This window comes from Eriocheir sinensis, chromosome 3, assembly GCF_024679095.1.
Source record: "Eriocheir sinensis breed Jianghai 21 chromosome 3, ASM2467909v1, whole genome shotgun sequence".
Taxonomy (NCBI): domain Eukaryota; kingdom Metazoa; phylum Arthropoda; class Malacostraca; order Decapoda; family Varunidae; genus Eriocheir; species Eriocheir sinensis.
In genome coordinates, this window is record NC_066511.1 from 22,741,109 (window position 1) to 22,756,171 (window position 15,063).

The 15,063-nt window shown below is 35.8% G+C and overlaps 1 protein-coding gene across 3 annotated transcripts in view; it reads right to left on the bottom strand.

The window, feature by feature from the left end:
• LOC127006789 (calcineurin subunit B type 2) overlaps positions 1-15,063 on the bottom strand; it is a 65,266-nt gene that overhangs the window by 23,318 nt on the left and 26,885 nt on the right. For 2 of the 3 annotated variants that reach the window (XM_050877109.1, XM_050877128.1), the window contains exon 4: positions 9,960-9,986. The exons of the other annotated variant lie outside the window; for it this stretch is intronic. In XM_050877109.1, coding sequence (XP_050733066.1) covers positions 9,960-9,986 — 27 coding nt within the window. The remainder of the gene's footprint in view (positions 1-9,959; positions 9,987-15,063) is intronic. 3 annotated transcript variants of the gene reach the window in all.

The window sequence follows — 15,063 nt, forward strand, 5'->3', positions numbered from 1 at the left end:
ACGCCGCAAAATACGGTATATTTCATTCTGGGGACATCTCACAACTGTTGTGCCAAATGGAGGTGTTTCGGTTGTTGGTTTCATACCAGTAACAATAACCCCTAGGCCTACCAAAACCTAACCATCGGGGTATAAGATGAAGGGTGTCTTTTCAACTTATTTTGTGTCCACTATTTGTTAGTCTATCAATTCTGTCTATTCCCTTCATTCCCAAGAACACTACAATTATGTCACCTCTGCCTCTTCTTTTGTTTAAGGATGGTAGTTCAACAGCAACATTTTACAATCCTTCTCAGCTTTTGTACTTTCTTCTTGATTTTGACATCTGCAAACTGGTTCATTTCTTCCAACATATTTATTATATTAGTAAATATCAAAAGCTGTTGAAAAAAAAAATCTGGCACAAATCTTTGATTTCTAAATTACCCTCCTATAGATTCTATCCATCTCTCTGTACTTTCATCTCCCGTTTCCTTTCTAGTCCATCAATTTCTGCTATGGTAAAGGGTCACTGTTCTACTCCTATGCCAATTAAGTGGTGTTCTGCAAAACTCTGTTCCATCTCCCATTAACTCTTTTGTTCTCTCACTTGTTTCCAAAAAAAAACTGTTCTGTCCATTTTTATGTCAATGACTGCACTATTTAGCACAAACTCATTAAGGGTTTTGGATCGAACAACCTCTTCATTTGATCTGTTTGACTGTTCAATGTATCTATTGGGAAAGATGTCTTTCTGTACACTTCCTTCATTGCCATGAACACAGAAATAATGACACCTCTCACTCTTCAGTCACTGTCTTTTTGGGAGGCAAACTTTTTTTACATTCTTGTCATATCTCGGCTGTCATAATCTGAACACATGGACCCTCATTCTTCAACTAGCCATCACCAATTCTTCCCTTTATTCACAAGTCAATAGTTCTCATGTTATCCTGAACAATGTTCAGTCCTCTTATGTTATTGTTCTCCCATGCCAGACAAGCTGTATTATAATACACTCAAATGATTATATCATTTACCATTCTTATAAACATTAGATTTGTAAAGCATTATGTTACCTCTAAGGCTCAAATGCCTAACCACAGTGTTCTATTATAAATATTTCAGAGATATTTGTTATTATGTTAATTAGGGATAGTGGTATAGGTTAAACTGGTTTTATCTTCCTCATCCCTTACAGGCTTGAAAAAAAAAAAAAAATTATTTTAATTCACAGACACTTCCCCTTTTTGTGGTGTTCATATGATAGCAAGGGGCAAGCCAGCCACAAAGCAAGCTCACACAGAATCCATCCATCCATCTGGTCTCATCACACTGCCAACACCACATTCAACTCCCTCAGCATTTGTGACACCTAAGCACCTCCCTCTGAGGTGCTCTCAATAGTTTGTTTGAATGTCTAGTCTCCTTCCTCAACAAATGCATGCTGATTCCAAGTGTGTTTTTCTTTCTCTCCCTTTCTATACTATTGTTAAATTCTAAATTATCATGTGACCCTTGCTGTTGCAAACTACAAGAGAATCCTAAACTTCTGTGCCTTATAACTTTTATCTTCTATTAACACACCCCAAAATTTTCAAATATCCCCAAGTATATGGGTATAAAATTACTAACTCATCATTGCAGAAAAAAAATTAAGTATGGACATTTTTTGTCACAATTCTATAAACTGATGTGTGTGTGTGTGTGTGTGTGTGTGTGTGTGTGTATTTACCTAGTTGTGAAATACAGGAAAAGAGCCTTACTAGGCTCATGCTGTCCCGTCTCTATAACGCTTATTATCCAGTTTGGCTTTAAATTCATGAATCGTTTTTGCACACAGTCTCCTCGTCAAGTCCGTTTCATGTTGTTATGCTTCTGTATGGAAAACTGTATTTCTTGATGTCTTTCCTACAGTCACTCTTCTTCAATTTCTTACCATTGCCTCTTGTTACACTTCTGTCATGTACCACTAGATCTTCCCTGTCCAATTTCTCCAATCCCTCTTGTATCCTGTACAATGCTATTAGGTCTCCTCTCTCTCTTCTGCTCTCCAGTGTGTGTGTGTACATAACTGTGATTCACAGGAAGCTAGCCACACTCATGGGGTCCTGTCTCCAAATCTCAGCTAATATCAAGTTTCGTTTTAAATTAATTTAAAATGCTGGCTTGGACTACTATCTCCTTTTTGACATTGTTCCAGGTTTCAAAGCAACTATGATGAAAGCTACATTTCTTGATATCTCTTGGGCACCTAGTCTTCCTCGATGTTTCTGTGACCTTTTGTATTACTAGTATCCCATATAAACAAGTCAGCCCTGTCAATTGTTACCATTTTCTTCATCACTCTGTACACCAGAATCAGATCTCTTTCATTTCTCTTCCCCAAGGTAGGCAAACCTAACCTTTCCAGCCTCTCATATGTCATGTCTCTCATGCCAGGCAATATTTATCATTGTTTTGGATTTTTTTTCTTCTCAGTTCTCTTTCTATGTAGAGATTACACCACTGGTGCATAATAAATCTTTGTTGAATCCATTTCCCACTCCTGGCTCCAGAAATAAAATCTAACTGTGTGTGTGTGTGTGTGTGTGTATTTGTAAATGTGTTTACCAAGTTATAGTATACCGAGTCTAAAGTTGCACTCATATCATGTCTTTAACTCTACTCAAAGGAGGGCATGCTTGCTATCCTACCATTCCTGCCAGAGAGCAGGGCCTACAAAGTGAGAGACAGCACAATTGCATGAGTCATCAGCTAACCACTACACCACTGGGCAGTGTGTGTATTTACTAAGCGGTTACAAAGTGTGTGTGTGTGTGTACATTTTAAACAAACTGATGGAAGAATTATGAGAAAATGTTAAATTTCTCATGAATTATCTAAAATTCACAATAACTCAATCAAGAAGCAAGGTACATGCACTTTCAATACATGCAAGAACATTTCAATGTCAAATAAGTGCATGCTGTCTTTTAAAACATTCAAAGACACTATAAGAAATTAAATTTAATCAAGAATACCTTTATGAAATGAAATAGCAATATCAACACATCTCGTGGACATATTTTCCTGAGCACATAACAGGGAAAGGGAGAGTAAGTGCAGGCATTGTGGAAGGCAAAAAAAAATAAAAAAAATAAAAATAAAAATAAAAAAAATTATTGGGTAGCAAAATAATAAAAATAGCATCACATGTGGATTTGCAAAGGATAATGCACTATAAAAACAATAAACAAATTCAAAGAAGTTATATAAAAAATAAGTATTCTGTAAATGCTCCTAAATAATAGATGCCTCTTCATCAAGAACATTACAATTATCATTAAGGAAGACCACTCTTGAGAAGTCCACGATGACTCGGACTAGTTTCCATGAAATAAGTCATGAGTTCCTCATATGTTTTTACATGTCAATTTGTCTTTAAGTTTAAAAGATACCTAGTGAAGGTACGTTGTGGTAAAAGAATGCAAGAGCCAGCTTTTTATTCTGTGGAAGGGAGCTCTTTATCAACCAGACTCATTTTAATCTCTTATTCTTACATCTGGCACTCTGTATTGGTCAAAAATCTGGCTTTGCCTTTCAATATTACATCTATGACAGATTTGGTCATTGGGTATGAACCTGTTGTAACCAAATCATTGGCTGTTTTTTCATAAAAGAATTTTCATCAACACGGCAGAGCTAAACACTGATCAACGGTTAAAAAGAGAATAAATAAAACCCTCAAACCAAAGGAATTTCAAAACATATTACGTACTTGTGAAATCTTTAGACTTCTTCAAGTGCAAATCAAATGCCACTGCCTGTGTGTGTGTGTACCTGTATAATCACGGAGGTACTAGCAATAATTCTTCCTTCTTCAACAAAACATTCAGGGAATATCTGGTCAAGATTCTTCTGAATAGCTAAATACTGAGGCTTGCCTGTGGAACATTTGTGGAGATATGATGATCTGCACATAATATGTTGAGCTCAAACATTTAATTTGCACCAGGTAAAGAACCAAGGAAGTGATAAGTCTCATATAGCATATTGTTGGCACTCCACCACTTAGTTGAATTGCTGGAATTGTTGGACAATTACTGTAACATCCTTGTTGGTAACACCCTGTTTTACCCTATAAAATGCCTATGTGCAAGGATCAATGTAGCCATTATTTTAAATTCTTCCCTGAAAATGCTGTTTTTAAAGTGTCTTCAGAAACTTTGACTTCTAGTTCAGCTATAACATGCATTTCAGGTGCTGTATCTCAGTCTGAATGCTTACGTGCCAACACCTTAACTCTTGCGTAAAGCAGACATTTAGTCCAGATATTCTGTGGCTAATCACTGGTTCTGTCTGAAGTGGCTCCTGGCATTCAAGATGACCGTAATTTTGGGATTCTTTTTTAGAGGTTCAAGGTTGGCCTTACATGCCAACAAATATGGTATGAAGTTGGTGAGCAATGCTTTTGCAGGGGGTAATTTGTAGCTACAGGGCATAACAAATGAATGAATGAACAGTTCTTGATATGATCATTATCATCATCATTATAGCAAATCAAAGAGGATAATGATGCTATAGTAGCTTGCTTATTGTCACTCAAGCAGCCTCCAGTTAAATTTCTCACTATCAGGCTGCCCTACCCCACTTTCCACTTGAGGCCTACGAGAAACATTTCATGCATGATAAATTCTAACATTCTATTTGGAGAAATTTACTAGACGTTAGCAGTTTGGGCTCAAGGATGGTACAGTAGACCCTCTATTTAATCCAAGATAGGCACTGATGAGCTTCAAGTCAAGTGGAATTTACACTACATGAAGGTGTTATTTTAATGGGACTTATCAACTTTGGACTGGTGACTTTTTTTGTGTGGTCAGCTCAAGTGTAAAAGTAAATAAAAAAATAAAATAAACTGCTAAAAGTGCTTTTCCTGAAAGCATTAGACTAAATATAGCCAAAAGAGAACATGTATCTTGGTTAGGTGTCTAGATATTCCCTTCCTTAATGCTTTCATGTCATTGGATGGAGGCGATAGAGATGAAGCACAGCTGTTCAAGTTTACCAGTAACTTTGATCAATTCTTGCTGAAGAAATTAAGACACCACTGGGGAGATGGAGTAGAAAAGAGCCATATAAATATACATTCAAACAGCTCTGGAGTACAGTTTTGTGCAAGGGGGCAACGAGGGCAGGGTGGCGGCGGTGTTTGTAAACAAAGCACCACACAGTAGAGTATGAGGTGCGCCATGTGAGTTGAGAAAGCTAGTTTCAGGTGGATAAGTTACAAGTTGCATATAGTGCACACAAATCTAAGCTAATGTTATATTTGAAGATTAAATTTGCGACTAACTCTGTATGTCTATACAATTGCAAAATAAAATCAATCAATGAGCAGCCGTGTTCCTCTTGCCCAACGCTAATGAGACTTCAGGAGGAATGCAAGTCTTTTGCCTGATGCATGCTTGTCAGTGGTCTTCCATATGTTATTGTGTTTATTCTATACTTTCATCACTTGTTTCTCTGTTTTTTATTTGACTGACTGGCCTCACTGCTGCAAAGCGTTTTTTCATCACATCATGAATTTAATTCATGTTATATGGAGGGTGTAACCCAGTTATATGGAAAATGTGTCTTAAATTTGGAACTTGCATTATAAGGAAATCATTAAAAAGAAACATGCTAAATGGAGGGTCTGCTATACCACATATGTTTCATAAACTGACTGACAATGAAGGAAATCAGAGGGTCCACAGGCATTCAGATCCCACAGTAGGAGTGCAGGGCCTCTGGTATAATGATGTGACAAGCCACTAATCTGAAGAAAGCAAAACTTTCTGACCCAGATTTCCATGGTAGGTTTTTAATTTGGACACTTTCAAGGTTACCATGGAAATGAATCCATGGTAGTGAAAACCACATTGGTGAAGATCTAACTGATATGTTCTTATTTGTATATGTTGGTAGAGTTCATGGGTAAGTTTTCATATTAACTATGCACCAACACTATAAATACTGAGATAAATGTTTCATGGCAAATCTATAAATTTCCATCTTCCTTTGTTACATGCCCATGGTTACTATCATCCCTGCTGTCCATTGTTCAATCACTAGCATCTCGTTTCATAAATACACTGGCTCCAGTGCCAGTTTCTTTAATAAGTAAGTATCTTGAGGACCTTACAACAAAGCATGGTGCTCAGCTTTTTATGTTGTATCATCCATTTCTCTGTATTAAGACATTAATAACAATGCATCAAGGTGTGGCAAGGGCAACTGGGAAAAATTAACATTAAAAAATACCCAAACAACTTTACCATAAAATAAAAGGCTTATGACAACTGGATTTGTTCTTACTTCTTAGCACTGGTGATTAGATGTAAATCATAAACTGATGCTCCTATAAAATTCGTTCTCTCTCTCTCTCTCTCTCTCTCTCTCTCTCTCTCTCTCTCTCTCTCTCTCTCTCTCTCTCTCTCTCTCTCTCTCTCTCTCTCTCTCTCTCTCTCTCTCTCTCACATGCATGCACACACTTATTTGAAAATGATAAAGTACATATTAGAATGTTGAGGAAGGAGTAAGTAATGAGGAATGAAAAAGTAAGCAATGAAAAAAAAGAAAATTAAGCATTAGTGGTATTTCATTTTCAAGCCATATAAATAAGATATGATAACTTTTTTTTAATTCTACTTTTCTCTTAGCCATGAATGCACACCAATCATACTATAATTAAATACAAATTTCTGGCACTAAATTAAGATTGCAAATGATTTTCACCATCATTAATGCTTTGTCTGTAGACAATGTGAGGAATCAGTATTACCTGTTAAAGAAAATAAAAATTGCTTTGGTTACTGTGTCTTGTGATGCTAAAAACTTTGGAAAAGACTTTACGCTTTGCTTTTGAAATATTCAGTAACATTAGAGTAACATTCTGATACCAACCTCATATTTCATAATTTTTTTTTTCTTTTATGAGGTATTAATACATTAAATGCAACATATTGTTTCAGTAAACATACTCATTTTTATAATGGATATCAAACTGTAATACCAAAGCTAAAATTAAATCTCTAAGTTTGTGACAGAATTTTATATTGATACTATAGTCTGTTCACTTAAGCTAGATTCTAAGGACCACATCTTGCATAGACATGCTTCTTTATTATATGCATAGCTCAACTCATTGACTGGAGAATCAAGATGTTGTAAACTCAACAAAACAGAAAATGGTATTGATGAGTTGAAGATGAAAAAAATGTTTATAAGTTGTTTTAAATTTGGTCACTATTTCAAATAGTTGTTCATTGACTGCAGTGTGATCAGAATGCAGATAAAGCTCCACATATTGAAAACACAGGGTTGTTTATAGCAACATGTCACTCGCCGCAACCATCACGACACGCGCGACACTCATTTTTTAACATCATCATACAGCGTGTTTCATGCGCCATGATGGTTGGGGCGAGAGAAATGTTGCTATAAATAACTCTGTTTTCAATACGTAGGGCTTTAACTGCATTCTGATCACACTATTGTGTTCACAAGAGATTTTCCTACGTAATGTAATAATATATTTCTGCAGTCAATGAACAACTGTTGAAAACAGCAAGCATAAGTAAAACGTGTTATAAACATATTTTTAACATCTTCACGGTTCAACTCATCGTAATACCATTTTCTTATTTGTTTTGTCGAGTTTTTACAATACATCTTGATTCTACAGTCACTGCTGAGTCTGATGGTGTCAACCAAAACTGGCTAGCTCGTATATGAGGTGAGCTATGGCATATAATAAAGAAACATGTCTCACTTGAGCATGCAAGACGTGGTCCGACATGAGTGTTAGCGGGAGAGCGGAACAGCCAATCAGCTGCAAGCTTACCAACCTGCCTAGGCGCCAGGAATCTAGCTTAAGTGAACAGACAATAGTAACATTATAATCATGTTAAAAGGGTTAACATTTTTGTAAATTGTGGCTGTGTTAATGAATAGGTAACAGACCCTCTGTTGCCATTTGCTTATTTTGACTTTCTAGAACTGTGCTGGCAAAGAGGGCAACAATTTTGAGAGAGAGAGAGAGAGAGAGAGAGAGAGAGAGAGAGAGAGAGAGAGAGAGAGAGAGAGAGAGAGAGAGAGAGAGAGAGAGAGAGAGAGAGAGAGAGAGAGATAGAGAGAGAGAGAGAGAGAGAGAGAGAGAGAGAGAGAGAGAGAGAGAGAGAGAGAGAGAGAGAGAGAGAGAGAGAGAGAGAGATAGAGAGAGAGGAGAGAGAGAGAGAGAGAGAGAGAGAGAGAGATAGAGAGAGAGAGAGAGAGAGAGAGAGAGAGAGAGAGAGAGAGAGAGAGAGAGAGAGAGAGAGAGAGAGAGAGAGAGAGAGAGAGAGAGGAGGAAGAGGAGGAGGAGAGAGAGAGAGAGAGAGAGAGAGAGAGAGAGAGAGAGAGAGAGAGAGAGAGAGAGAGAGAGAGAGAGAGAGAGAGAGAGAGAGAGAGAGAGAGAGAGAGAGAGAGAGAGAGAGAGAGAGAGAGAGAGAGAGAGAGAGAGAGAGAGAGAGAGAGATAGAGAGAGAGAGAGAGAGAGAGAGAGAGAGAGAGAGAGAGAGAGAGAGAGAGAGAGAGAGAGAGAGAGAGAGAGAGAGAGAGAGAGCAAACATTAGAAAGTCCATGGAAATGGGCCACAATCTCTCATTCATATATCAGGCACTCTTTCATCCCATACCCTGATATAAGGTACAAAAGCATTTTAATATATATATATATATATATATATATATATATATATATATATATATATATATATATATATATATATATATATATATATATATATATATATATATATATATATATATATATATATATATATATATATATATATATATATATATATATATATATATATATATATATATATATATATATATATATATATATATATATATATATATATATATATATATATATATATATATATCATTGTTGCCTTTGCAACCTATGTTGGGTAAATTTCTAGCTCACCAGAAAATATCAAATCTCCTTATAATGTGCATGAAGTTTGTAACATGAAATTTTCATCTGCACACATTTTGTCACTTAAAGCAAACTGGTAGAACAATAAATAATTTTCAAACCATATATCAAGCAAACCGACAAGGAACCAAAATTACATATTAGACGCAAAGCATTTCCCATGTATTTGCATTACTGATGACCATCCCATATTTATTTATGCTAATAGTTCATATGATCAACCTTGTTAGTGTTCAAATTGGTGCATCTCAAGCTGAACACCCTCTATGACAAGAAACAATCATGTAAAAAAAATATATTTATATTTATACTACATGCCAGAGCTAAAGACACCAATTTAAGGAGGAAAAAAGATGGAAATATATATAGAAAAATTCCCTGCTCTATGTAAAGTTATGAACACTGCAACTAATTTAAAATTTCTTCAGATCCAGCAACTCAAGGGGCACAGAGTAAGAACCAGGTAAATTAATGAACATTTGTTGATAAGGATTAATTCAATCTTGCTGCATTTGGTAGTGATTATATTTAATGTTGATTCATATTATTCATCAGCAGGAGACATCCCTAAACCCTGTCTTGAATTAGTGCCAGCCTCTAGTGCCCCACATTGCTTGAACAGGCAACAGTCTACAACATGAAAAAGTGGTGAACAGTTTGTCCTGTTGGGACTTATTATGATTATATGACACTAAACAGTCTACACAACCCACATGAGACAAGGAACTGAAAATATTCAAAGTGCACACATAGTTCAACATGATGTAGAGAGAGAGAAGACCAATAGTCTTTAAATAAGGAAAGTGAGAATCTAATAAGAGGATAATAAGTAAATAAACTGCTTTGTTTGAGCAGAATAATGCATAAAATACTGCTGAGCAGGTAACCCGCAAGCCACTGAAAGACTTGTTTGTCTCAGTGCCATCAAGAGCATTCCATTCCCAAGTTCAAAAAAAGACAACACTTACACATTTGGAAGCCGTAGTCAGAGGACGCTGCAAGGAACAAAACACAACCATTGAGTGACAGCCAAGAGCCATACACACCATTAATACTGCGGTAAAGTGAACCACCACCAGAAGTCAGCTCGGATGTGTCCCAACTAAATTTTAAGAACTGTACTGTTACTGAGTTGGTGCACACTAATTTCAATACAAATATTTTCAATGTAAATACTTCAAGCTACTCAGAATTCATTCCAGAACAAAAGAATTTACTTCCTTAATATAAATGTGACGTAATAATGCACTTACGAAAATCATATCTTTGAATCAATAATTATTTGTACCCATATATATGCACGTGTGTGTGTGTGCGTGTGTGTGTGTGTGTGTATTTACCTAGTTGTAGTTTTACAGGGCCTGGGCTTACGCCCAGGCCAAATAAATAAACAAATAAACAAATTAATAAATAGAAATATATGTACATTTTTCTCTTGTTATGAAATATAGAACAAATATATGAAAATGAAGATAAATTCCACTAGAGCTCTTCTGTGGTGATAAAGTATGGATTCCTGAAGTAATTACCAAATTAACATAGAGCTAGGACATGTGCTGAACCTATGGTTTCTACTTTTCATGTCTATGCCAACTTCATTAACTAGAGCTTAAATAATTCAAATAACGCCTACTTTGTACTAGTGCTAGTATTTACTTTAAAATATATAAGTACATGTATAAATATATATATATTACATCTCTCAATATATAGATCCTCTGAAGAGGCAAAGGCATATGAATAAGTTACATATAAACATGGAATGTTTTCTTTTTGGCAAATACTACCAGCTATTATGAAATTTCTTAAAAGAATGATCATTTTACAAATAATTTTTTGACAGCTCATCTTGTTTCCACTGAATGTTTCCATTTCTTTTGCCTGCAATCACTTTTCTATGGCATCATTTACTTAAGAAAAATTTAATCACCAATGGATTTCCTGGTTTTGTGCTTCATCTCTCAAGTTTTTTGTTGCTAGCTGTGATTTCTAGGACTGGCTATTGCTTATGTTACAATAGTTGGAATGAATAGGAACATCACTGATTTTCTGTACTTTTCTCTCAACAGGCTTCACTTATCCTAACTAAAGCAAATGCTTTTATTTTCTTGAATTCCAATTTCTATTTTTATTACAGAAACCAACCACAAGGAAGTCACAAAGTCTCCTCTTGTTTCAGTTCAATTGTTTGCTGCCATTCATTAGGCGAATACTTTGTTCTTACTACAGTAAATCCTCGAATAAAGTCATTATATTAGTGTTGAAAATAAATTAGTAAAAATTACTGTAAAGTACAATTTCATTGTGTTCTTAATACTCATTTAATATTTTCATTACAGGATTTTTAGAGAAAGAAATGTACATTAATAGAATTCTCAGTATTTGTATGATACATTAAGTACCTGGGGAGTTGAAAACAATGGGGTCCTTATTTATACATTTGGTGATGTTCTTGGGAATAAAAATATGCAGTAGGAACACAACTCTTGTTTATATCAATTAGTCTACAGTAAAAATGGTTTTGTTGTCTTATTTGACTTAAAAGCAAAGTTTTCAAAAACCTTTCAATGACATTACGTGAAGACTTACTCTAGTATACTATTCATATACCTTTCTCTTGGTTTATCAGCTTTCAAGTCTAACTGATGCCATTATTTCTACAAGCTATTACTCTATAACCTACCAGCACAAGTTAATCTAAAGGTATACATGGTCAAGGGGAAATATGAGCTTAACAGATTATATACCTGTGGATAATTGGTTGAAGCAGGATGTATTGAATTAAAGGTGGTGAGTATGATGTATAATGATTCTGATCACTTTGCAATAGAAACAGAAGTAAGGATACCAATGGGAATCTAAAATGAATGGGAAGAAAGAAAAAGAGGATTAGGGATGAAGAAATAGAGGGCATGGAGCAAGAGTAAATAGACCACAATGCTAAAGTGAGTTATTAAAAAATATTAAAAGGTCAGCTATTAGGATAACTGAAGCCTAACTGAAAATTAAATGTGTGGAGGAGGAAAGAAAGGGAATACATGGTAGGCAGATGAGGAGAGACGAGACTTGCACTAACAGAATGGTGGAGGAAAGAGAGACACTTGTCGTAAAAAGGAAAGTGATGGGGTGTTCGTTAAAAGGAAGGTGGAGCTTCAGATATGCAAGAGGCATTTAGAATCTGTGTGATGAATGAGTGTGAGGGAGAAAGAGCAAAAGTGACCAGCATGGGAGAAAAAATGAATGTAGGACAGCCATATCCAGAGGTGGTGTAACAGTAAAAATGCTGAAATAAGGAGATGTAGTTCTGGAGTGGATGCTGTGGCTATCTAATCCAGTACAAAAGCAGTGAGGTGTCGGAAAACTGAAGGAAAGACACCTATGTATGCTATACAGACATGGGGCGATTACTGAAGTTATGCAATCAATTACGATTTCGATTACTTCATATTTTCACGATTACAATAAAATTAGGTGTAATCGATTACGATTACATGATGTATTAATCGTGATTACAGGAAGGACTACAAGGTGAACTTGCAAATTTCATACACATGTACCATACTAAATATTTAACTGGTTGAATTACTATAGATATATAGACTACATACTTGCTGTACGAGAAACTATTAACTAAAACTTTGCTAATGTAATCGCAAAAGTAATCATGATTACGATTACATTTTTAATATATTTGATTACGATTACTTAAAAAAATATAAAAGGGTAATCAATTACAATTACGATTACTTGAAAAACTGTAATCAATTACGATTACAGATCACAATTACCCCATGTCTGATGCTATATATAGGATAAGAGAGCACAGATGATTGTAAGAGAACCTTACTTAACCCTTTCCATCCGTGATGCAGACGTCGGCATCACAGTATGGTAAGGGTCAAGAGGAAATGGAAGAGGATTAATCCTCTTCTAAACCTCTCAATCCTCCTCTAAATTCCTCTTAATCCTCTTCCATGTCCTCTTAAGAGGTTTAGAAGAGGATTAAGAGGTTTAGAAGAGGACTAACCCTTTCCATACTGTGACGCCGTCAGACGCCGACGTCAGCGTCGCCGGAGTGAAGGGGTTGTGTGTGCCATTGAAGGTATATCTAAGATTTGAGGGAGAGGATGATAACAACAGAGGGAGTTTTAGGGGGGGGGGGGGACATCTTTGTCCTGAAAATAATGGTGAGAAAGTACCCAGAAAAGGGTAGGAAGCTGTCTGCTACTTTCATGGACCTGGAGAAGAGTTTATAAGGGTTGGTAGGAAAGGTTATAGGATAATCTGGGGATATATGGTGTGGGAAGGTGCGTATTCACACCTCTTATACATATACATGTTAACATATATGTGATAAGAATAAATGAAGATGGCTGTGTGAAGAGCATGTGTGTCTGGGGATAGAGGGAGAGCACTAGTGGAATGGATGAACAAAGTGAATATTTGAGATAGAATTGGTACCTGATGGATCAAATCTGCCAAGAGGAAGTGCCTGAACAAGGAAAACTGGAGATGATTCCTTAAAATATAACCAAAGCTACTTCTAAACCATGCACACCTAAGTGGTACAAAGTGGATTAAACCTGTGGATGTCTTTGCCCACAGCAGGGCCTAGATATCACAATATATCTGCAAAGACTGAAAAATAGTGATGTACATATCTAGTGTCATGGTGACAACCCATGATATTTAGTCCTTTCAAAAGATGTGACTGCACTGGCAATTTTAGTCTCCACAAAGTCTTCCTACAACTGAACTGTTGACTGATTCCAGTATAAATTGCTTCAACAAAACCCCATCCTCTAAAGATTGAATGAACTCCAACATCCACTGTCTCTTCCAAGGTTGAGACACTCTAATAAAATAATAAATAAATAAATAAATAAATAAAATCCTAAACAGTGGTTGACTGAAAGCAACTTTAAAATGGCTTACTTTTCAAATCATTTGCCAGGACAGTGTCACTGCATGTACTCAGGTCTTCTTTGTGAATGAGCCTACAGTAACCATCCAAATACTGTGAGTTACTAATATAAAATTTTGTCAGTAGTCATGCCATGGAAATAACCAGAACATTTTCAAATAAATATATTAGATATGAGAATGCATAACTTCTGTTCCACAACTTTCTAACAAGTTCAGAAAAGAAAAGTAATTTAACCTTTTCATAAACTCTTATGTTGATTCAGGCTTTTAGACAAAGTAAATTGGTGTGTGTGTGTGTGTGGTGTGTGTGTGTGTGTGTGAGAGAGAGAGAGAGAGAGAGAGAGAGAGAGAGAGAGAGTGTGTGTGTGTGTGTGTGTGTGTGTGTGTGTGTGTGTGTGTGTGTGTGTGTGTGTGTGTGTGTGTATTTACCTAATTTACCTTTTTGTGAAATACAGGAAAAGAGCCGTACTAGGCTCGTGCTGTCCCATTTCCATAACGCTTATTATCCAGTTTCGCTTTAAATTGTGTGTGTATGTGTGTGTGTGTGTGTGTTTACATAGATGTCCACACCACAAAGACCCTATGGTCCAGACTAGGTGGTCTGTCCTCAAGCCAAAGTGGAATGACATCAAACAGCCTAAGACTTTGCATTTCTATCTAAGCAAATATCAAAGTGGAGAAAGTGGTAATTGTTTATTTTTCAAATCAGTCATGTTGCAATGAACCATTCCACTCTTGTAGAGCAACAATGATGTAAAAGAATTTGGTTGTCTGAATCTTTTTTGTTTACATTTAAGCATAATGCCATTAATTCTCATTCACAATGTCTCATTAATCATAAATAATTTGAATTCATCCACATTTGAAAAGCCATCAAGTATTCTTAGATAAATGATTCATTTCACTCAGAAATGGTGTTTCTGAAGAGAATATTTTAAATAACAGTCGTTCTTTGCAAGGTTTATTGTGCAAGCAAGAGATCAACTTGCTTACCCTACAGTGAACACCTAATTTTGCAATGTTCTTCACATGATGGGGAGACCAAAACTTTAAAAAGGATTCCAAGTGAGGTCTGATAAAACTATTATGTAGTGGTAGTATTACAACTTCCTTTTTAAATGAGAAGCTTCTATTAATGAAGCCCAA